The sequence below is a fragment of the Erinaceus europaeus genome, chromosome 2 (genome assembly GCF_950295315.1).
Source record: "Erinaceus europaeus chromosome 2, mEriEur2.1, whole genome shotgun sequence".
In the NCBI taxonomy this organism is placed as follows: domain Eukaryota; kingdom Metazoa; phylum Chordata; class Mammalia; order Eulipotyphla; family Erinaceidae; genus Erinaceus; species Erinaceus europaeus.
In genome coordinates this window covers 132,658,537-132,683,314 of record NC_080163.1, presented here as the reverse complement: position 1 = coordinate 132,683,314, position 24,778 = coordinate 132,658,537, and the positions used below count along the sequence as shown (strand labels likewise).

At 40.7% G+C, this 24,778-nt stretch overlaps 1 protein-coding gene, 2 non-coding genes and 1 pseudogene across 4 annotated transcripts in view; 1 reads left to right on the top strand and 3 right to left on the bottom strand.

Annotated features, from left to right (window-relative positions):
* RFWD3 (ring finger and WD repeat domain 3) overlaps positions 1-24,778 on the bottom strand; it is a 36,616-nt gene that overhangs the window by 7,712 nt on the left and 4,126 nt on the right. Inside the window, exons 2-9 of one of the 2 annotated variants that reach the window (XM_007527595.3) lie at positions 22,867-23,069; positions 18,172-18,242; positions 17,053-17,247; positions 16,881-16,972; positions 10,230-10,344; positions 8,569-8,797; positions 5,301-5,451; positions 2,506-2,682 (exon numbers count right to left, since the gene is read on the bottom strand). In XM_007527595.3, the coding sequence (XP_007527657.1) occupies positions 2,506-2,682; positions 5,301-5,451; positions 8,569-8,797; positions 10,230-10,344; positions 16,881-16,972; positions 17,053-17,247; positions 18,172-18,242; positions 22,867-23,069 (1,233 nt within the window). Of the gene's footprint in view, positions 1-2,505; positions 2,683-5,300; positions 5,452-8,568; positions 8,798-10,229; positions 10,345-16,880; positions 16,973-17,052; positions 17,248-18,171; positions 18,243-22,866; positions 23,070-24,778 lie in introns of those variants that run through there. The other variant, XM_060185169.1, reaches the window with a different exon arrangement.
* On the bottom strand, positions 6,636-6,765 carry LOC132537368 (small nucleolar RNA SNORA3/SNORA45 family). The gene has a single exon (XR_009548810.1). It is a non-coding gene; the product is annotated as a small nucleolar RNA SNORA3/SNORA45 family (small nucleolar RNA).
* On the top strand, positions 10,924-11,364 carry LOC103117526 (small integral membrane protein 15-like; annotated as a pseudogene).
* Positions 15,893-16,022, bottom strand: LOC132537367 (small nucleolar RNA SNORA3/SNORA45 family). The gene has a single exon (XR_009548809.1). It is a non-coding gene; the product is annotated as a small nucleolar RNA SNORA3/SNORA45 family (small nucleolar RNA).

Genomic DNA, 24,778 nt, shown 5'->3' with positions numbered 1-24,778 from the left:
TAAAAACATATTTTAATTTTATTTATTACTGGGAGGCAGAGAGAAAATGAGTGGGGAGAGGGAGATAGACACCAGTAGCTCTGCATAACCACTTGTGAAGCCTTCCCCCTACAAGTGGAGACCTGAGGACTTGAACCAGGCCCTTGTACACTGTTAATGTCAGCGCTTAACTAGGTGTGCCACGGCCTGGGCCTCAGCCACGGAATTTAATAGGTACATTTACAAGAATGTTTGACTGCTGAGAAGTTTCTGGAAGTGATCTAGCTCTACATAAATGAAAAGGATGGAAATGCAGTTTATACACCTGATAAAACTAAGCTTTAGTAAAACAAAGCTGAAGCTGTCAGATTCTCTCAGTTAAAATAGTTTTAAACATTATGACCAGAATTACATTATATGTTTTTAACATGAGGGGGAGAGAAAACAGTAGAATGTTACTCTGGCACATATAATGCCAGATACTGAACTTGGGATCTTGTGTTTCTAGGTTCAATGTTGTAGCCACAGTACCACCTCTCAGGCTGTGTGATTTGCAGACTGTGCTTCTATAAATTTGTCTTAGTTACTTTTGCCAGACTTCACATCTTTTACCATAAGTTTAACCATCTGCAGGCCCACGCCAACCAGAATTAAATAAGCTTAGGATTTAATAACCATTGCTGACAACATGGAGATCACAACTCTATAATATGGTATTCCATAGAACAAGCTGAGTAAATTTGGACCAGGAAATTTTTTTTTTTCCATGTTGAGGTCTCATAACGAGACAGATTTCACTGTTCCTAGGCCAACCATTTGAGACAGATATAGAGAGGAACAGATACTAAACCCCACTTGTGCAATGGCATGCCCATGTGGTGCTAGAGATAGACCTGAGTGAGGTGAATCACAAGGTATATGCCCTGGACCAGTCAGCTCCTGGAATAGGGAAGTTGTAAATCACTTATTTTTTTTTTAAGTTTTTAAATTAACTTTATTTATTTATTGGGTAGAGACAGCCAGAAGTTGATAGGAAGGGGGAGACAGAGAGGGAAAGAGATAGATACCTGCAGCCCTGCTTCACCACGTGCAAAACTTTCTCTCTGCAGGTGGGGACTGGGGGCTCGAACCTGGGTCCTTGAGCACTGTAACATTTGCACTCCACCATGCCCCTAAATCACTTATTTTTATTATTATTATTTTAAATATTTATTTATTCATTTTGTTGTCCCTGTTGTTTTATTGTAGTTGTTATTGATGTCGTTGTTGTTGGATAGGACAGAGAGAAATGGAGAGAGGAGGGGAAGACAGAGAGGGGGAGAGAAAGACAGACACCTGCAGACCTGCTTCACCGCCTGTGAAGCGACTGCCCTGCAGGTGGAGAGCCGGGGTTCGAACAGGGATCCTTACGCCGGTCCTTGTGCTTTACGCCATGTGCATTTAGCCAGCTGAGGTACCACCCGACTCCCTATTATTTTATTTTTTCTCTGCACACTGCTCAGCTCTGGCTTATAGTGGTATGAGGGATTGAACATCCCAAGTTCAAGACTGGAGCCTTACGCAGTCTTTTGCATAGTCATTATGCTGTCTCTCTATCCCATATCTTTTCCTGTGTTTGGACAAGTGGTTATTAAAATAAGTCTACATTAATCATATATATTTTTAAACATTTATTTTCTTTTGTTGCACTTGTTTTATTGTTATAGTTATTGATGTTGTTTTGGATAGGACAGAGAAATGGAGAGAGGAGGGGAAGATAGAGGGGGAGAGAAAGATAGACACCTGCAGACCTGCTTCACCGCCTGTGAAGTGACTCCCCTGCAGGTGGGGACCTGGGGGATCGAACCAGGATCCTTATGCTGGTACTTGCACTTTGCGCCACGTGTGCTTAACCTGCTGCGCTACCACCCGACTCCCCGTTAATCATATTTAAAATTTTTAAAAAGATTTATTTTCCCTTTTGTTGCCCTTGTTTTTTATTGTTGTAGTTATTATTATTGTTATCGATGTCGTCATTGTTGGATAGGACAGAGAAATGGAGAGAGGAGGGGAAGACAGAGAGAGGGAGAGACAGACACCTGCAGACCTGTTTCACGGTCTGTGAAGCGACTCCCCTGCAGGTGGGGAAGCGGGGGCTGAACTGGGATCCTTATGCCGGTCCTTGCACTTTGCGCTACGTGCGCTTAACCTGCTGCGCTACCGCCCAGCTCCCCATTAATCATATTTTACAGATAAAATTCAAAAGAGTAAGATGTATGACCAAGGTAAAATATAATGATACGATTCCAAACACAGATCTGACTTCATTTTGGCATATTAGTGATAAGTGACTCTTAAGAATCCGGTCATACAGGATACCAGAGTTATCCACCATGTGAGATATTGTTCTGAAAAATATTTCAATGTTTTCAGAATTTGCCCTCTGTGAAGATTTCATCTGTAAAATACTTTCTGAAGATACTTTTAATACAGTAATACCTCAAGAGAAGGCTGCTGTGTATTGCAAAAAAGTGAGTGGCTCCCTACCTGTTTCTCTGAGGTATTAACTCCCGGACAGCACTACTTGTGTTTCGAAGATCATATATCATAATCGATCCATTCACCAGGCCAGCATAGATGTAGTTATTTTCATCAAGGCACCAGCAACAGCTCCAGACAGGTCGTCCAACATTATAAGTCTGAACCACTGTGTTTGTCTCCAGGCTACGGGAATAAGAGATACTTTTATAACTATACATTAAGAAAGCAAATACATTATTGTTTAAATGACAATCTGTTTAAATCACACACACCCTAACTATGTGATGCAAAGGATAGAATTTAGGACCTCATGTTTGAGGGCCCAAAGCCTTATCTACTGCACCACCTCCTGGGCTGATTCCCTAGCAATTTTAAAAACTCAAAAGCTAGAGAAATGCAAATAAAGACAACAATGAGATACCACTTCACTCCTGTGAGAATGTTAATATACATCAGAAAAGGTAACAGCAGCAAATGCTGGAAAGGGTGTGGGGTCAAAGGAACCCTCCTGCACTGCTGGTGGGAATGTAAACTGGTCCAACCTCTGTGCAGAACAGTCTGGAGAATTCTCAGAAGGCTAGAAATGGACCTATGATCCCTATGATCTTATAATTCCTCTCCTGGGGAATATACCATAAAGAACCCAACATACCCATCCAAAATGATCTGTGTACACCTATGTTCTTAGCACAATTTGTAATAGTCAAAACCTGGAAGCAACCCAGGTGCCAACAACAGATGAGTGGCTGAGCAAGTTGTGGTATATATACACAATGGAATACTACTCAGCTATAAAAAATGGTGACTTCACCATTTTCAGCCGATCTTGGATGGACCTTGAAAAATTCATGTTAAGTGAAGTAAGTCAGAAACAGACTGATGAATACGGGATGATCTCACTCTCAGGCAGAAGTTGAAACACAAGATCAGAAGAGAAAACACAAGTAGAACCTGAACTGGAATTGGTGTATTGCACCAAAGTAAAAGACTCTGGGGTGGGTTGGGGGAGAATACAGGCCCAAAAAAAGATGACAGAAGACCGAGTGGGGCTTGTATTGTTATATGAAAAACTGGGAAATGTTATGAATGTACAAACTATTATATTTACTGTCGAATGTAAAGCATTAATTACCCAATAAAGAAAAAAAACAAACAAACTCAAAAGCTGGGGGCCGGGCGGTAGTGCAGTGGGATAAGAGCACATGGCGCAAAGCACAAGGACCAACATAAGGATCCTGGTTTGAGCCCCCAACTCTCCACCTACAGGGGGGGATCACTTCACAGGTGGTGAAGCAGGTCTGCAGGCGTCTATCTACCTCTCCCCTCTGTCTTCCCTTCATCTCTCAATTTCTCTCTGTCCTATCCAACAACAATGGCAGCAATAACAATAACAATAAACAACAAGGGCAACAAAAGGGGAAAAACAGACTTCAGAAGCAGTCTTCAGAATGCAGACACTAAGATACAGCAAAAACCCTGGAGGCAAACAAACAAACTCAAAATCTATGTGTGTGTGTGTGAGGGCGGGGCGGGAGTGCGGGGGTAGCATAGTTGTTTAAGCAACACATGTTCCTGCCTGAGGTACCAGAAGCCCCAGGTCCAATACCTGGCAAAACCATAAGCAAGAGATGAGCGATGTTCTGCTGAAAATAAATCAAGGCCCGACAACATATTTATTCCCTTTTGTTGCCCTTGTTGTTTTACTGTTGTAGTTATTGATTATATTGTTGTTGGATAGGACAGAAATGGAGAGGGGAGGGGAGGGGAAGAGAGAGGAGAATAGAAAGACAGACACCTGCAGACCTGCTTCACTGCTTATGAAGTGACTCCCCTGCATGTGGGGAGAGGGAGTCTTGAACTGGGATCCTTATGCCAATCCTTTCACTTTGCACCATGTGCGCCTAACCCACTGTGCTGCCACCCGACTCCCCTGAGTTGATTTCTAGGATCACAAGTATCAGTACATTATTCATGGTTCTCTTCACCACTCCTGAAGCTTCCCCTCTGCAGGTTGGGGAGCGGGGGCTTGAACCTGTCTTTTCACATGATGATATGTATGTTTAACCAGGTGCACTACCACCTGGCCCCAACCTAGTTTTGTTAAATCCTGAACCATTGTCTTCTGAGCTCCAAATTCATTAAACTTACAATGTAGTACTTTCCTGCAGGTAGGGATGGGGGTTTGAACTCAGGGGCTTGTTTATGCTAACATGTGTGCTAGCAGGGATTGAGCAGCTAAGCTCACAAATGCAAGCCTGGAATTAGACTGCTGAGCTATCTCCATGGCAGTTACTCTGTGGACATTTTCTTTTTGCTGAGGGTTCCTCTCCAACCACCATTTGTGCCTCTGTGATTTCCCTCACTGCAACGGACATGTTTATTTTTTCGCTTTTGGTAAGGTAGAGAGATACCACAACAATAATCATGAAGTTTCCCATGTGTGAGGTGCTCTCATGTGACAGCCTGGGCTTAAATTCAGGTCGCCTGTTAAGTGGTAAGGTGTGGACTCTTAAGTATACTATCTCCCAGCCCACTAAGCCCAATTTTAAAAGTAATAAATACATTTTAAGTTTAATGAAGGGGGGGCAAAAAAGGCCACTGGGAGTAGTGGATTCATAGTGCCAGCAATAAGCCCCAGTGATAACCCTGAAGGCAACTGAAAAAAAAAAAGGCAGGGGTATGGCTATGCAAAGAGACTCATGCCTGAGGCAAAACTAAGATTATCATAACATATATACTAATTTCTATGTTCTTTACATCAAGTTAAAGCACAGGCCTGTATTCTTCTTCAAAACACTTACCTGGTCAGTTTAATAGTGTTGTCGAGGGAAGCAGAGAGCAATAAGCCTTTGGGTTGATTGCTGAAAGCTAGACCACGGATCTGCTTTGCATGCATGGGAATGTACTGGCTGCTTTTCATGTTAGCAGTGCTTAACATCTTAACACCAAAGCCTGTAAAAGGAAAGAGAAAGTGTAGATTTCTAAAAGTCAATTTAGAGCAAAGCAAAATGTTTGTAGCTTGTTCCTTTGTTCACCTTTGTTGGCTTGTAAATCACTGGGGAAAAGCTTGTAAGATAACAATTTCTAACTGACACACACCCTCACTTGAATAGCATGCTGCCTTGCTATATTATATGTTCAAGCCTGGCCCCTATCCAACTGAAGGAAGCTCTATGATTTCTCTCTCAATCTGCCTTTTTGTCTCTATGAGAAAATGTTTGCCTAGAAAATTGAAGCCCCGGAGACGATCAAATAAACAAAGGAAAAGAAAGTAGGAGGGGCTGAACTAAATTGAATGCACATATTACAGTGCACAAGGACCTAGGTTCAAGCCTCTGGCACCCACTGCAGGGGGAAAGCTTCATAACAGGGGAAGCAGGGCCCTCCCTCTCCTCCCCTCTTTGAGTTTCTGTTTCTATCCAGTAAAATTAATTAAAGCAAAAACAAAACACATACACACAAAGAGAAGAATGCCATTTTTTTTTTTGAGGGGGAGGCCCATCAAAGCCTATCCAACGACAATGACATAAATAACAACAGTAAAACAAGAGCAACAAAAGGGAATAAATAAATATTTTCAAAAGATGGAGAGAGGAGGGGAAGACAAGAGAGGGGGAGAAAAAGATAAGACACCTGCAGACCTGCTTCACTGCCTGTGAAACAACTCCTTTGCAGGTAGGGAGACGGAGGCTCGAACCGGGATCCTTGAGCCAGTCCTGCACTTTGCACCACGTGCACTTAACCCGCTGCACTACCATCTGACTCCCTGCAATAGATTTTATAACCCCATCACAGTACTTTGTCATCGTTATAACTCATTTCCACTATAGTACAAGGCATTCATTAGTGTAGAACTTTCACATTCAAGAGAAAAAAAAAAAATCAAATCTATTGTCAGCAAAGTTGAATTCAGATCACTTGGACACAGCCTACAGAAATTCTACACCAAACTGGAGGCCCTAGATTCAACCCCTGCACCACCTTATGCCAGACCTGAATCTATAGGCTCCTGCAGATACATCTTAAATTTTTATACATCTTTGCAATAGAGGTCTTCTACACAAACCATAGTCAAACTACAGACAGGCATACCATCTCTAATTTGTGAACATTTTAGTATATGTCATAACAGTAACATATGTAACTAACCTGGTGGCTGACTGTGCCATGAGGGCCACAGCCAGTGAATAAGGTTAGCAGTTACTATTCGAGGACTCTAGCACACTAAGGCAACAAGTGATACCGAAGCATGACTCTAGTCTCGATTCAACTCTGCTTTCTTGTGCATTAGTACATTTTCAGACAGGCATCACCTCTTATGAATGAGAAGACACTTGGGAATTTTGGAATTACATTCTATTTTACCTCTTAAATGTTTGAACAAAAAAGTTTAAGGGCCTACACTGACTGAACTAGCTGATGTGACAATAGTTACTCCAGACCTTTAATTTTTGGGTCTCCAGGATTATCGCTGGGGCTATCTCTGTATTACAAATCCACTGCTCCTGAAGGCCATTTTTCTCATTTCTGTTGCCCTTGTTGTTATAGCTGTTGTTGTTGGATAGGACAGAGGAAATTGAGAGGAGAGGAAGACAGAGAGGGGAGAGAAAGAGAAGACACCTACAAACCTTCACCTTACTCAGGTCCCTGTGCTTTGCGCCACATGCACTTAACCCGCTGTGCTACCACTCGACTCAAATATTCTAATCAATGTATATATTTCTAGAAGTGGGAAAAAAAAGGGTCTCTCTTTATACTGACTGTGTTGGAAGTCAGGCATTTTTGCATGAAAAAATGTCATGACTTTTTTTACAACCCAGTATTTGTTGCTATTTCTTACTGGGATAATGACAAAACATCCGTTTTTTAAAAAAATTCTTTTATATTTATCTATTTCCCTTTTGTTGCCCTTGTTTTTTATTGTTGCTGTAATTATTATTGTTGTTGTTGTTGGATAGGACAGAGAGAAATGGAGAGAGGAGGGAAAGACAGGGAGGGGGAGAGAAAGATAGATACCTGCAGACCTGCTTCACCGCCTATGAAGCGACTCCCCTGCAGGTGGGAAGTCGGTGGCTCGAACCAGGATCCTTAAGCTGGTCCTTGTGCTTCGCACCATGTGCATTTAACCCACTGCGCTACCACCCGACTCCCATATTCGTTTTTATTAAATATCAATTATTACATAAACACACTTAAGGAATTTGCCAGATCCTAGAAGACTACTCTAAACCAGATCTTTATTTTTCTAGAAAACCAAGTGGGAAAAACTTTATTTTATTTTCTCCTAAAAAGATTCAGGAGAGTGGTCCAGGAGGTGGTGCAGTGGATAAAGCATTGGACTCTCAAACATGAGGTCCTGAGTTTAATTCCCGGCACCACATGTAGCAGAGTGATGTCTGGTTCTCTCTCTCTCTCTCTCCTATCTTTTAAAATCTTAAAAAAAAAAAAAAAAAAGATTCAGGAGAGTCAGAGAGACCAAGAGGAAGATCACAGATCTTAAGCAAGGGAAAATCAATACTTATTAAAATATTTGAGGAAATTAGAACCAATAAGGTAAGCATTAACGAAACCCACTAATGAAGACACACTGGGAGGTAACTCACTAGTGAAGGCAAGCATCTTGCCATTTGTTGGGTTCAAGCCCCATCATATTGAGAAACTGTAACACTGAACAAAGCTCTCCATGGGTGGTGGAGCAGTGGTATATTTCTGAAATACTAAATTTTGTTTTGATTTTACTGTTTTACACATATTTCCAGTCTAAAATGAATCTGTAGCTTTAATGGGACATATGCTATCCCTGATTAACACCAGAATTTACACTTTGCTTCCAAATAGCTCATCTTCTCACTTTATCTTGTTCATCAATGTCTACAACTTTCTAGTCAACAAATTACAGAAAGAAGTCAACAGAATATATACATTAACAGGGAACTGACTAGGAAAAGGTGATTTGTTATGCTTTTGTCAGTGTTTACTCAGTAACGAATGCTAGATCCTAAGGAAAAAAAAAAAGGCAGCAAATGGATTCCAATCATGACTATAAAAGCTGAGGTTCTGAGAGTTTACCTGGAAGGAAGGAGGCCTGAGGGGAAGGTTGTGATACCACCAAGCAGCTCATAGAATTGCAATGTGTCATGATTCGGCAGTTTCCTGTCTGAGACACTGTAAAAGACTTCTGCAAATGGTATTTCTGCTGGCCCTGGCTGGAAGGCAGACAGTTTAGGAGACGTGCTTGTGAGCCCAAGAACTGCTGTGAATTCTGGTCTTGATGCTCTACGATTAGTTTCCTCAAGTCCTAGAATGAAAAATATTCTATAAGTATGAAGATTTTGGGACTGGGTAGTGGTGCAACATGTGTACTGTCTTACTCTTTCAACTAGAAAAAAAACCTATTAAGTGGTCAGGGAGGTGGTGCAGTGGATATAGCACTGGACTCTCAAGCATGTGATCCCAAGTTCAATTACTGGCAACATATGTGCCAGAGTGATGTCTGGCCTTCTCTCTCTCCTCACCTTATCTCTTTCATTAATAAAATCTTAAAGAGAATAGAAAATCATGAAATAAGTAATTTTGTATTTAAGCACTGAATTTAAACTGCAGTATAAAGGTGAACTAAATCTATAACTTAATGTGTGTACGTAAACTGCCTTCAAAATAAATCCCAGAAGGGATTTTATATGTATTTTGGACAAGATCACACAGAAGCAGCTGCTTTTATAACAACAGTAGCCAGTTCCACATCTCTTTTGATCAGTTTATAACAGTGACATGATGTGAGAGTTATCTGGACCTCGTTTATACATTAAACCATTCTGGGTGATGATTTATTTTCTCTGCTTGTAGGGTAACTTGGGACAGAAAGTCAAATGACATTGTTTTATTATTTAAAAAATGTTTATTGTATTTATTTGATAGAGATAGAAATTGAGATGGGGAAGATAAACAGAAAGAGAGATACCTGCACCCCTGCTTCACCACTCACAAAGCTTTCTCCCTGTAGGTGGGAACTGGGGGCTTGAACCTGGGTCCTTGCACATTGTAACATGTGCGCTAAACCAGGTGTGCCACCACCCGATCCCAATATATACATATTTAAAAAAATTTATTCTCTGTTGTTGCCCTTGTTCTTTTATTGTTGTTACTGATGTCATTGTTGTTGGATAGGACAGAGAGAAATGGGGAGAGGAGAGGAAGACAGAGAGTGGGAGAGAAAGATAGACACCTGCAGACCTGCTTCACTGCTTATGAAGCGACTCCCCTGCAGGTGGGGAGCCAGGGGCCCGAACTGGGTTCCTTGCACTTTGCGCCACGTGTGCTTAACCTGCTGTGCTACCGCCCTACTCCCGTCAAATGATAATTTTATAGGTCTGATATTCTATAAATTCAGTTCCAGCCCAGATCAAAGGAAAATGTGATGGTGCCTGCAGGATAAATACACCACTCTCAGTGGCCATTTTTTCTTTGATAGAGAACAACCGGGGGCTGCAGAGGGTGTAAAGAGGGAACGAGAAAGACACTTGCAACACTACTTCAGTGCATGTGAAGCTTCCTCTGACACAGGTGGGCACCGGAGACTTGAATTAAGGTCTTCTTACATGGCACTTTACGTGCACATCCACCCTGTTCCACCCACTTTCCAATTCTTCTTCTTCTTCTTCTCCTTTTTTAAATCATCTTTATTTATCACCACTTTCCAAAGTTTCCTGGAATAGAAAGAGTAAACTTACCTGGACACGACTATGAAGTTTAGAGCATTCATCAGTAAGGACCTGAAGTTGGAGCCGGCACTGTGCAGACTCTAATTCAGCCTGCTTCCTTAGCATCTGCTCCTTCAGTAAGGAACTAGAAGGGAAGCCAGCAACAGGTGAAGATTAGAAAGGTTACAGAATTCCTTCAGCAAGATGACATAGTAAGTTTATAATTTATACATCTTACTACAACTCATAACACAACAGAATAAAATATGTCATCAACAACAAAAAAACCCTCAAGTCCAAAAACATATAGAAAAGTAATATGCAAAGCTCAAGCCATGAATCTACTGGGTATTCAGTGTAAATACAGGCAATGATAGCCAGGTTTGTTTCCTCCTAGAGGATGAGGACTAAAAGTGCTAAATCAACAGGCTGTTCAGTGCTTCAGCACAAGTCAAATTATGAAAGAGTAAACTGACATGGTAAAGTGTGTGGTCTACCAGGTAAGGCATATCTGATTTTATCTACACAGAAACTACAAACTGTTGCGGCTTCTGTTCAATTTCAGTAAAGTTGCTAGAATCAAGATCAAGAAAATTAGCTTCCTGCTTTCAGCCTGGAGAATTGTGGTAGAACAGAAGACAATCATCCAAGGGCGATCTGAAATTGTGACTGGTTTACTAGTAATCCTAGGACAAAGCTATCCAAGCATAAGACTGGTTTAAAGATGTCTGATATCAAGGCTTAGGCTGAGTATGTTGTGGAATGGGCTGCAAAGGATCCATATGGCTTCCTTACGACAGTTATTTTGGCCCTTACTCCATTGTTTCTAGCAAGTGCTGTACTGTCCTGGAAGTTGGCTAAGATAATTGAGGCCAGAGACAAGGAGCTAAAGAAAAAGGAAAAATGTAAAGAGAATATTGCAAAAGCTAAACGACTGAAAAGGACTGAAGTAATCAACAGACTTTGCAACCACTGGAAAATATTACAGCTTTGGAAGTATCCCCTAAAGCTTCTTCTCTGGATTTTATGACAAAAGTACAACTTTGTAAATGAATTCTGGAACATATGGAAGAATCGTGTTCTGACCTCATCTTGTCAAAACTTTTGGACTCTGGTGTAAATGTCTTGCTGACAGTTGTAAATTGGCATTTATTATGCTATAAACTCTTTTAAAAAATATTTATTTATTCCCTTTTGTTGCCCTTTTTAGCTATAAATTCTTTATAACTGGCTTAGTTATTTACCATATAGGAGCTGCTGTACTGAAATGACATTCTGTGGAGAAAAGTGATTTGGTTTATACCTACTATTCACGTAATAGGGTTCTTTTCTAAACAAAAGAAATCAAGAATGTGAAAATCACAACTGCTTTCTGAGTAAAAGGTCTACTGTAACTTAAAAGAGATACAGTGTGTTATGTCTTCATCATTATTGCTTATTTTTGGGAATATAATCATTTTGGGTTTTCTAAAAGCAAGTAATGTTAATCACTGAGTACTTATATATTTTTTGCCTCTAGCTTTTGAGATACCAGTAATTATTAGACATTAAGTATTTTTAACCTATTAATAATTTTATAAAGAACTGTCTTTTTATCTTGGCTGTGTAGACTACCACCTGCTAGATATAACACTTTTTTGTACTTATTTATACTGCCATTTTTATTGATGACTCTTTTGAGTACCCTATGATTTCAAGCATGCAGGAAAAATGCCAAACCTAGTACTATGGGGCTTCTTCCTTAGTAGTAGTTAAACCACTGTGTCAGATAATCTACTGATTGTATGCATGCTACTATTGTTTATTTCATTCTTTGTCTTAATCTATGTGGTAGTAATGACATATTTTTGCTCAAACAGGTTCATAGTGAAAATGAAAACCGTAAGTTTCTTTTTTTCCCCCAAGTTTCTTTTTTGGAAAACTTAGAATTTTAGCTAGTAATAGTTCATAAGTGGTAAAGAAAGGCTTAAATGTGGGAAAACTTTATTGGGCACAGTAGTAATTGGGTGAAAAAGCTTAATTATATGAAATTGTAGATCATTTATTTAGAGTGAAAGTATTTTTTTCAAAGGAAGTCTTACTGCTACAGAGTCTGCAATCCTTAAATAACACTTTGTTATAATATTGAAGAGAAAAAGATTTCCCTCATTTAAAATATTATAAATGAGACTTTTTACTATTAAACATGGCTTTTGTTAATGCACGGGGCCACTTCATTCACTGTCACTGTTTAATAGCTTATTAATTCTGTTTTCATCATGAATTTTAAAATTTAGAAATATTTAACAGCTTTAATTTAAAAATGAAACCAGATGTTGAAATAAATTTGATACATTTTAATAAAAAAATTAGGTCAGCAGCATTTTACACATATCAGATAACTGAATGTAAATAATTACTAAAAAAAAAAAAATCACAATAGCAACTCTAAAAATAGCAACCATGCCCTTTACTTCATCTAGGTCCCCAAATTTTGTATTTAAAAAAATATTTATCTTGTTGTCCGGGAGATGGCGCAGTGGATAAAGCATTGGATTCTCAACCATGAGGTCCCGAGTTTGATCCCCGGAAGCACATGTACCAGAGTGATGGCTGGTTCTTTCTCTCCTCCTATCTTTCTCATGAATAAATAAATAAACTCTTTTAAAAATATATTTATCTTATGACAGAGAGACAGACTTAATAACCAGCGTATCACTCATGATATGGCATATGTGTTATCAAGGACTAACCCTGGAGCTTCACATCATATACAAGTCTTGCACTCTACCTGAGATCTAGGTTCAAGCCTAGCCCTTACTGTATTAACAGAAGTTTTGCTGTTCTGGTCTTTGCTCTAAACAAACGATAAAACAAAACAAAAACAGTAAGGGGTAGGGAGACAGCTAATTCAGCAGAATGCATATGTTATCATGCACAAGGACCTACGTTCAACTCTTCAATCACCATATGGGAGCATAGACGACAGAACTGTCAAAGGTGGCAATGAAAATTTATATTTAGGGCTGGAGAGACTGCATAATGGTTATGCAGAGACTTCATGCCTGAAGCTTTAATGGCCCCACTATATTTATTCAATTCCCAGCACCACCATTAGCCAGCCAATTTATACAGCCAAAAGCACAATGACTAGATCAAAGGACTAGACTTGGGGAAGAGTTGCAGAAGGTCATGAAATGGCTACAAAGATGGAATCCGTGGTCCGGGAGGTGATGCAGTAGTAAAGCTTTGGAGTCTCAAGCATGAGGTCCCTAGTTCGATCCCCAGCAGCACATGTGCCAGAGTGATGTTTGGTTCTCTCTCTCCTCCTATCTTTCTCATAAATAAATAAAATCTTAAAAAAAAAAAAGTGGTCCGGGAGGTGGTGCAGTGGATAAGGCACTAGACTCTTAAGCATGAGGTCCTGAGTTCGATTCCCCGGCAGCACATGTGCCAGAGAGATGGCTGGTTCTTTCTTCCTATCCTTCTCATGAATAAATACTTAAAAAAAAAAAAAAGATGGAATCCCTGATCCACTGTTCCTGGTATTTAGCAGTAGACTCTGGAAGTAATGTAATGCCCAGAAAAGAATCTGAACAGGCTACAGATAATCCAGTCTATCTTTTTGCTTAGATCTGCCTCCCCAGCCAGGTGGAGGTATTCTGTAGGCATTCTATAGCTTTTTCTGCAACTTTGGCTTTCAGGGGTGAGGGGAGGCTTGTGATACCATGTACTTTGCCTCCCCAGATCTTATCACCAAAAGCTTATAATGTTAGAGTGGATTCCACATTCATGAGCATGCTCAAATGCCCAAATACTCTGGCAGAAAGAAGAGTTGCTTTATTCTCAGTCTACCTGTTTCAAGTAGCATGACACTCAGGTTCTGGAAACAGAGGTTTAAAAAGTGTTGAGCACACAGAACAAACAAACTTACCCATCACTTCCAGGACTTTTCTTGGATCTCCTCTTATAGGAAAAAGATTTTCATGACTTAGCTATCATTTTTCCTTGATGCCACATAATATAACACTGGTTAGTATTCTTTAAATGATAGGGATAGAGAAACTATTTAAGGGGGTAGGAGATGCTTCACATGGTAAAGTCCATACTTTACCATGCGTGAGGACCTGGGTTTGGGCGTCTAGCCACCATATAGGAGCACTTACATGAAGAAAGTTCATGAGTGGTGGAACAGTGCTGTATTATCTCTCCTCTTTTTCTCTTACTCTCTAAGAGTCTTCTAGAACAGAAGAATCGTGGGTGCAAAGCCCTAATGATAACTCTAATGATAACATTTAAAAATTAAACTAGGGGAGCCGGGTGGTAGCACAGCGGGTTAAGCGCAGGTGGCGCTAAGCACAAGGACCGGCATGAGGGTCCCGGTTCGAACCCCCGGCTCCCCACCTGCAGGGGAGTCGCTTCACAGGTGGTGAAGCAGATCTGCAGGTGTCTGTCTTTCTCTCTTCCTCTCTGTCCTCCCCTCTTCTCTCCATTTCTCTCTGTCCTATCCAACAATGACGACATCAACTACAACAATAACTACAACAACAATAAAAAAAGACAACAAGGGCAACAAAAGGGAAGATAAAATAAAAAATTACAAAAAAAAAATATTAAAAAAAATTAAACTAAACTGGAAATCAAAACTGAAAACCAGTGTTTTGATGTGTAACTAAGAAATATATTAGTTTGACTTTAGACATGGCTAAAGTAGGTTTAAGGAATCTCATTTATTCTACTTTCTATTTTATTTCTATTTACAATAGATTTTTAAAAATTATTTTCCATTTTGTTGCCCTTGCTTTTCTTATTTTTTTTATAGTTATTACTGTTGCTATTGATATCATCGTTGTCCTTAGATAGGACAGAGTGAAATGGAGAGAGGAGGGGAAGACAAAAGAAGAGAAGAGAGAGACACCTGCAGACCTGCTCCACTGCCTATGAAGCAATTCCCTTGCAGGTGGGGAGCTAGGGGCTTGAACTGGGATTCTTACACCGGTCCTTACGCTTCGCACCATGTAAACTTAAGACACTGTGCTACCACCTGACCCAGCAATAGATTTTTAAAAATTATTTATTTATTCCCTTTCTTGTTGCCTTTGTTTTATTATTGTAGTTATTATTATTGTTGTTATTGATGTCACTGTCGTTGTATAGGACAGAGAGAAATGGAGAGAAGGGGAAGGCAGAGAGGGGGAGAGAAAGATAAGACACCTGCAGACCAGCTTCACTGCCTGTGAAACAACTCCTTTGCAGGTGGGGAGACGGCTCGAACCGGGATCCTTGAGCCGGTCCTGCACTTTGCACCACGTGCACTTAACCCGCTGCACTACCATCTGACTCCCTGCAATAGATTTTATAACCCCATCACAGTACTTTGTCATCGTTATAACTCATTTCCACTATAGTACAAGGCATTCATTAGTGTAGAACTTTCACATTCAAGAGAAAAAAAAAAAATCAAATCTATTGTCAGCAAAGTTGAATTCAGATCACTTGGACACAGCCTACAGAAATTCTACACCAAACTGGAGGCCCTAGATTCAACCCCTGCACCACCTTATGCCAGACCTGAATCTATAGGCTCCTGCAGATACATCTTAAATTTTTATACATCTTTGCAATAGAGGTCTTCTACACAAACCATAGTCAAACTACAGACAGGCATACCATCTCTAATTTGTGAACATTTTAGTATATGTCATAACAGTAACATATGTAACTAACCTGGTGGCTGACTGTGCCATGAGGGCCACAGCCAGTGAATAAGGTTAGCAGTTACTATTCGAGGACTCTAGCACACTAAGGCAACAAGTGATACCGAAGCATGACTCTAGTCTCGATTCAACTCTGCTTTCTTGTGCATTAGTACATTTTCAGACAGGCATCTTCACAACCTGCTTCACTGCTTGTGAAGCCAACGCCCTGCATATGGGGATCCAAGGGCTCGAACTGGGATCCTTCAGCTAGCACTTGTCCTTAGCACTATGTCTACATTACCACTGGCCCCTATTTTTTTTTTTAATGCTATAGAGAGATTCTATCTTTCAGGTCACCTTCAGAAAACGTACTGCATACACTGAAGTGATGCTTTGACTTGCTTCTCTCTCCTTTCTGCTTATGAAACTATCATATATAATTTAAAAAATATTTATTTTTTAAAAATTCAAAAGTGGGAGCTGGGCAGTAGCTCAGTGAGTTAAGTACACATGACGCAAAGTGCAAGGACTGGCGTAAGGATCCTGGTTCGAGCCCCCAGCTCCCCACCTGTTGGGGAGTTGCTTCACAAGTAGTTAAGCAAGTCTGCAGGTGTCTATCTTTCTCTCCCCGACTTCCCCATCTCTCGATTTCTGTCTATCCAACAACATCAATAACAACAATAATAACCATAACAAGGGTTAACAAAAGGGGGGAAAAATAGCCTCTAGGAGCAGTGGATTTGTGGTGCAGGCACTGGGCCCCAGCAATAACCCCGGAGGCAAAAAAGAAAAAAAAAAAAGATAAATGACTCTTCAGATATGCCCACAAAGAACCAAAGGGAAGATTCCAGTTAGAAATACTCTTATCACCTACCTTTTCTTTCTTTCTTTATTTTTTTTTCCTCCAGAGCACTGCACAGCTCTGGTCTAGGAGACTGAACCTGGGCCTTTGTAGCCTCAGGCATGAGACTCTCTTTGCATAACCATTATGCTATCTTCCTACCTTTTCATGCGTTCATGTTCACTAGTGTCCAAAGCTGTCAGGGTTCGGGCATAAAGGACAACGATGTCACTATGCTTGGCTTTCTTGTTACACTATAGAAACCAATGGGACATAATTAGTGTGGGTCTAGAAATTTAATCAACATTTTGACTATGTAAAACTCAGAATTTACCTGGGGACATTTTCGTGTCGGTCCTTTAAGCCATTTAGAAATACACCTATACCCAAAGAGATGGCCACAGCGTAATGCTGAAAGCCGGTGGTCCCCAACATTGGTCCACTGTTCCAAACATATTGTACAGGTGTCCCCTTCTTCGTCATCCATTGTAGCAGAAGACTGGAGCGGGTTGGGCTTCTGGGGAGATTGCTAAATGAAAATCGTAAGTAGCATGCAAAATTAGATTCATCAACTCAGGTCACTATAAAGTACTTGACTTGTGCATCAAAGAAAAAACATTAGAAAAACAAGAACAAAGTTAAGCTTACCAAAAATGCAATGTAATTAGGTGTTTATTTATACTTAAATGTAATCTGAAAGGACTACTTTTCCCATTTATTAGATAAAATAAATTTCTGTCTGATGACATATAGCATTGTTAAGTGCTAAAGATGAAATGGGAATCTTTATTAACCCCCCCCCTTTTTTAAATTGTCACCAAGGTTACTGCTGGGGTTTGGTGCCTGCAGATTAAATTCACTGTTCTTAGTGGCCAATTTTTCCTTTTTAAAATTTCTTTTCTTTTTTCATCAGAGCACTGCTCAGCTCTGGCTTATGGTAGTACAGGGGAGTGAACCTGGGACTTTGGAGCCTCTGACATGGGTCTCTTTACAGAGCCACTAGGCTATCCCTCCCCCATTCTTTCCTTTAATATGGGGGAGGTAAAGAGGAAGAGACCAAGAGTGACACCTGCAGCTTTGCTTTGCTGTTTGTGAAGCTTCCTCCCTGTAGGTGTAGATATGGGGCTTGAAACCTGATCCTTATATATGTTCAGCTGGTTGTGGCACTGCCCGGCTTCCAGAACATTTTTTTTTTAAGGATGATAAGTGTCATTTTGAAAATAAAAATATTATCACATAGCAATTATATCTTGTATAATAATCCATCAAGTGTATTCATATCTTCTATTTCAACTAATATTTGATATTATCAGATTTGGTAGTTTATATGCCTACTTCTTAATCCACAATCGAACCTCCTTGCGTATAAATGCTGCAAGATTTCTATTTTAGCCCACAGCCTCCTTTCCAAATAAAAATTCAAATCTTTCATTTAAAAGAATGTTTATATTACCTGTTTTGGGAGGGTGTCTCCTCCACCCACACATATAATTTCTTGCTCTGCTGAGATACCTTCTGATTGTTCTGTGAAGTCATTTCCAGAAACAAAAGGATAGATAATAAAAGACATAATTTAGGTAGAAGTAGCTAGCAGGAGAGCCAGATTCACAACTTTCTTTTCTTTATCCTTATGCTGGTCCTTGCGCTTTGCACCACGTGCGCTTAACCTGCTGTGCCACCGCCCGATCTCCTCTTTTCTTTATTCTTTATTATTATTATTGTTTATTTTATCTTGTCCTCCTAAGAGCTGCTCAGTTCATGCTTATAGTGGTGCTGGGAATTAAGCAGGGACCTTGGAGTCTCAGGACAAAAAAGTTTGCTGTATAAGCCACTATGCTATTAACCCCATCCCCAGATTCCCATTTCTAATTATTTTTCTTGCTTTAAAAGTGATGACAAATTTCCCCAAGAAGCACTACTGAAACTAAACCCTAAAATATCATTCCACTTGCAATCTTTTCTTTCTTTCTTTCTTTTCTAAATACTACAGCACTGCTCACCTCTGGCTTATAGTGGTACACAGGACTGAACCTGGGACTTTGCAGCCACAGGCATGTCTCTTTGCATAACCATTATGCTATCTCCCCTGTCCTGAAAATGTTTAACACAAAATGGATCAGTTTTTTAAAATATAAACATTACCACCACCATGCCTAGCAAAATAATGTGAAACTATTTATTATCCAGATATTTAGTGTGTATATATATATATATAAACATTTTAAAATTTAAATTTATTATTATATACTTTTACTTTATTGGGGGATTAATAGTTTACAGTCAACAGTAAAATACAGTAGTTTGTACATGTGTATCATTTCTCAGTTTTCCAAATAACAATTCAATGCCTGAAATTTATTATTGGATAGAAACAGAAATTGAGGGGCTGTGTGGTGGCACACCTGATTGAGTGCACATGTTACAGTGTGCAAGGGCCCAAGTTCAAGTCCCCAGTCCCGACCTGCAGGGGGAAAGCTTCATGACTGGTGAAGTAGGGCTGCAGGTGTCTCTCTGTCTTTTTCCTTATCACCTCACTTCCCTCTCAATTTCTGGCTGTTTCTATTCAATAAATAAATAAAGATAGTAATATATATATAAAAAAAAATGTGGTCCGGGAGGTGGCGCAGTGGATAAAGCGCTTGACTCTCAAGCGTGAGGTTCTGAATTCAATCCCTGACAGCACGTGTGCCAGAGTGGTGTCTGGTTCTTTCTCTCTCTTCTCCTATCTTTCTCATCAATCAATAAATAAAATCTTAAAAAAAAAAATTGAGAAGGGAGGAGATAGAGAGGGCAAGAGCCCTACTACACCACTTGTGAAGCTTTCCCCTTACAGGGTTTGAACTTGGGTCCTTTGTGCATGCTCATGTGTGCACTTAAGCAAGTGAACCACTGCTTGGCCCCAGTATCTAGTCTATATTTAAAATTTCATGTTTTTTTTTTTTACTAGAGCACTGGTCAGCTCTGGCTTTTGGTGGTGCAGGGTACTGAACCTGGGACTTTGTTTTCTTTAAGTTATTTATTTATTTGTTTCCTTTTGTTGCCCTTGTTTTCTTATTGTTGTTATTGATGTCGTCGTTGTTGGATAGGACAGAGAGAAATGGAGAGGAGGGGAAGACAGAGACGGGGAGAGAAAGACAGACACCTGCAGACCTGATTCACCGCTTGTGAAGCGACTCCCCTGCAGGTGGGGAGCCGAACGCTAGAACTGGGATCCTTATGCCGGCCCTTGAGCTTGGCGCCACCTGTGCTACTGCTCGACTCCTGAACCTGGCACTTTGGAGCCTCAGGCATGAGAGTTTCACTACATAACCATTATGCTAACTACCCCCACCCAAAAATTCAATTTTTTAAAAAAGATTTATTTATGAAAAACATAGGAGGAAAGAGAGAAAGAACCAGACATCACATTGGTACATGTGCTGTCAGGGATTGAACTCAGGACCTAAATACTTGAGAATCTAATGTTTATCTACTGTGTCACCTTCCAGACCACTCATTTTATTTATTTATTTATTGGCTGCCAGGAATTTTGTTGGGGTTTGGTGCCAACATGAAGATTCCAATGACTCCTGGTGGCTGTTTCTCCCCATTTTCTTTTGCTAGAGGGCAAAAGAAACGAGATAGGAGATGCCTACAACATTGCTCTACCACTTTTGAAGCTTCTCCCCCACAAGTGTGGACTCTGTGTCTTTGTGTATAGTGATCTGTACACTCTATCAGGTGTGCCACCACTAGACCCTCTCCAAACTGGTTTACAGCTGGTTTTTTGAGTGAATCATTCCAATATAAGTTCTAGTTAAGGTCACTATAATGAGCTTGATTTATTGTCTACTTAAGTCTTTTTCATTCCACAACAATTTCCCTTCACTCTTTTCTCTGCCAAAGGTCATCTGGATGTTTTTACTCTATCTCTTAGCCAGAGCACTGCTAAACTCTGGCTTCTGGTGGTGTTGGGGACTCAATCTGGGAAGTTGGCTGCCCCAGACATGAGTCTTTTTGCATAATATCACTCATCACATTTGAACATTTATAAGCATTCAGACCATAAAAAATTATTAACTTAAAAATTGGCAAAATGACCCTGGGTCCATGCTCCCAGAGGGATAGAGAATGGGAAAGCTATCAGGGGAGGGGGTGGGATATGGAGATTGGGTGGTGGGAGTTGTACCCCTCCTACCCTATGGTTTTGTTAATTTACCCTTTCTTAAATTAAAAAAAAAAAATTAGCACTTAATGTTACCATGAGAAAAGGTATGGGGCCAGGCAGTGACACACCTGGCTAAGCACACACATTACAGTTCACAGGGATACAGGTTCAAGCCCTTGTTCCCCACCTGTAGGGAGAAAGCTTCACGAGTGGTGAAGCAGTGCTGCAGGTCTCACTGCCTATTTCCACCTCCCCTCTCAATTTCTATCTCTAGCCAATAATAAATAAAAATAGAAAAATAAAAAGCTCCTAGATTTATTGAATTTCAAGTTCCACCTGTGGTTGTTCTGGAGGGCTAGACCAAATGATTTACTGGGCGACATTCTGGCCCCAAGCAAAATGGTCCCATCCATGCTCTATACCCATATAAATCAGTTGCTAAGAGTTTCAGTAGAGGGGTCAGCACAGGGTAAGGATCCCAGTTCAAGCCCCTGGCTCCCCACCTGCAGGGGGTCACTTCACAAGTGGTGAAGTAGGTCTGCAGGTGTGCGATTATGTGATAGCTTGGTAGAGCATAGGGGAGCTCTCCCATCCTTGGATGGAGGTCTAGATAGACACCCCGCTGGTAAATCTCTCTCGTCATAGAGGTGAGCCAAGAGGGGAAAAAGTCTCCCAGACTAAGCTTGCCTTGTTAGTCTCTCAAGCCTACAGAAACCCCAATACTTCCCTCCATTAACTGCAAGCCACATGGCCACCTACTTTAAGATTCACTTACTCTAAGTTCACAGAGAACACACCTTATTACACACTCCTAATAGTGCCCTTTGATGTCCTTAATTTGCTTATCTTCTATCTTGCCTTAACTGGTTCAACCCCTCAAACGCCTTTGGGTAATTAAATGCCTGCATCAGGAGATTAATTATCTTGACCTTTATGTATCTACATCAATTCTTGTCATACCAGCCCCCTACCATAGGGGCAAGCCGACCTTAAGAAACCTGTAATTTCTGACATATTTGAATAATGTTCTTTGTTTGGTTTTCTACTTAAACCTTGCCCACCTGCTAATAAACGAGACCTGAGCACGCTGCAGGTCTCCCCACTGTCTTTACTTCGTGTTGTCCCTTGTGCGAGCGAGAAAGAACCAGTCCGTTACCTTTCTCCTGGAGATCACCCCGCCAGAGACCCCGACATGCAGGTGTCTATCTTTCTCTCTCCCTCTCTATCTTCCCCATCTGTCAATTTCTCTCTGTCCTATCCAACAGCAGTAACAATAACAACAAGGAAAGCAAGGGCAACAAATATAGGAAAACTGGTCTCTAGGAGCAGTGGCTGTCTTCCCCTCCGCTCTGCATTTCTCTCAGTCCTATCCAACAACATCAACAACAATAGTAAAACAAGGGCAACAAAAGGGGGGGGAAGGTCCACAGCTGAATTGTACGGGTGTGTGTGTGTGTGTTAAATTATCACAACGCAGACCTTAAAGAACTTCTAGTTTTGAGAGTTGGCTGGTAGCACAGCAGGTTAAGTACACGTACTGCAAAGCACAAGGACCAGCATAAGGATCCCGGTTCGAGCCCCCAGCTCCCCACCTGCAGGGGAGTTACTTCACAGGTGGTGAAGCAGGTCTGCAAGTGTCTGTCTTTCTCTCCCCGTCTTCCTTTCCTCTCTCCATTTCTTTTTGTCCTATCTAACAATGATGACATTAACAACAACAATAAAAAACAAGGGCAACAATAGGGAAAATAAATAAATAAAAGAATTTCTAGTTTTGCTGGAGAGATAGCATAATGGTTATGCAAACACTTTTCATGCTCTAAAGTTCTGGGTTCAATCCCCTGCACCGCCATAAAGCAGAGCTGGGCAGTGCTCTTGTCTGTCTCTCTGCAGCTCTCATTAAAATACATACACACACACACACACCCGCGCATTTCTAGCCCTTTAGAGTATAGGCTTTCTGGACATTAGCTTTGTGGATCCAAACTTGCATAAAATATTCACCTTCTAAAACGACATTTTCAGGTTCCTCAGTCTGAACAGTGATCTCTTCATACTCTGTGGAGCTGCCACTGTCAGAATCAGAAGTACCTGACCCTTGCAATTCTTCAGAGACAGGATTCCTCATCTCTGAATCAAAAGAGGTGTTTGGCAAATGAGGCTGGGTCCTGCTCACTTGAAAATAAGCATCCAATGGCGCTCTTGACCTATGTATGCAGAAAGACAACATTATAGTACAACAAACCATGATCACAAGAATAAACCAAAGCAATCTGAAAGTAAATCCTAGTAATTGCAATGATTTCCAAGCCATTAAATGCTGCCTTAAAAACAAACAACATCTTGAACTCAAAACTTTATACTTGTAAGTCTACTGCCACACTACCTCCTGGCCCACTAAAGGTGCCTTCTGAAAGTCAAAGTGGGACTAGCAGACTTAGGCAGATACTGGCTGGTATATTCTCCCTCTCACTGAATTATTACTATAATTATTACTCACACTGGAACTTGTCCTTCTATTGAAAGCTAATTTTGCTTTATTGATCTCTGACAATGAACTATCTATTAGAGAACACGACTAGCAATGTGTTGTTAGGAGGTCCCAGGAAAAAGGGAAAGTGACAACAGGCAGGAAGAGACGCTCCACGTAGAAGACCAAGAACTCTTTGGTTCCCATGTTATCAGAAGATGTCATGCTTAAGATGTCCCAAAGAGTTAAGCAAATACTCATGAAGCTGCAGAAATTGCCACACACCCAGTTGTGCTGAAGACAAGATTTCCATGCAATAATCATAGGAGCTGAGTGAATAAATATAGTTATAATCTAAGAGGCCTCCACTCAGGCTAAAGAGATAATGGGGAAGTTGGGTGGTAGCGCAGTGGGTTAAGTGCACGTGGCGCAAAGCATAAGGATCCTGGTTCGAGCTACCGGCTCCCCACCTGCATGGGGGTTGCTTCACAAGCTGTGAAGCAGGTCTGCAGGTATCTATCTTTCTCTCTCCCTCTGTCTTCCCCATCTCTCTCCATCCTATCCAATAACAATGATATTAATAATAACTACAACAATAAAACAAGGGCAACAAAAGGGAATAAAACCTAAAAAAAGATAAAAAAAAGGAGAGATAACAGAGTTCTTTATTTTTTAAGTTTTATTTATTATTACAGACAGAAATTGAGAGGGGAGAAGGGAATAGAGAAGAGAGACAGAGAGATGCCTGCAGCCCTGCTTCACCACTCATGAAGCATGAAGGTGGGGACCAAGGGTTTGAACCCAGGTACTTGCACACCATAGTGTGTGCACTTAAGCAGGTGCACCACTGCCTGGTCTCATAATGGAGCTCTTTATAAGGACCCATTTCTTGCTAACGCATGCACCTCACTTGAAAATCCCACCTTTTTTTTTTTTTTTGTGGGAGCACCACCTCACCTTCTTTTTTTTTTTAAATATTTATTTTATTTATTTATTCCCTTTTGTTGCCCTTGTTGTTTTATTGTTGTAGTTATTATTGTTGTTGTCGTTGTTGGATAGGACAGAGAGAAAATGGAGAGAGGGAGGGGAAAACAGAGGAGGAGAGAAAGATAAGACACCTGCAGACCTGCTTCACTGCCTATGAAGCGACTCCCCTGCAGGTGGGGAGCCGGGGGCTTGAACCAGGATCCTTACGCCAGTCCTTGTGCTTTGCGCCACCTGCGCTTAACCCGCTGTGCTACAGCCCGACTCCCTCACCTTCTTTCTTATCCCTTCTCATCCAGGAGGGCTATTCTCCTAATAAATTTGCCCCCGCCCTTCAGCTATTTTCTAAGAGGCCAGGAACCATCATAATCCAGAGCTGAGCAGTGCTCTGATCAAAAGAATTCTTAAAAATTCTAGTTCTAGGGCTGGGGACACAGCATAATGGTTATGCAAAAAGGCTTT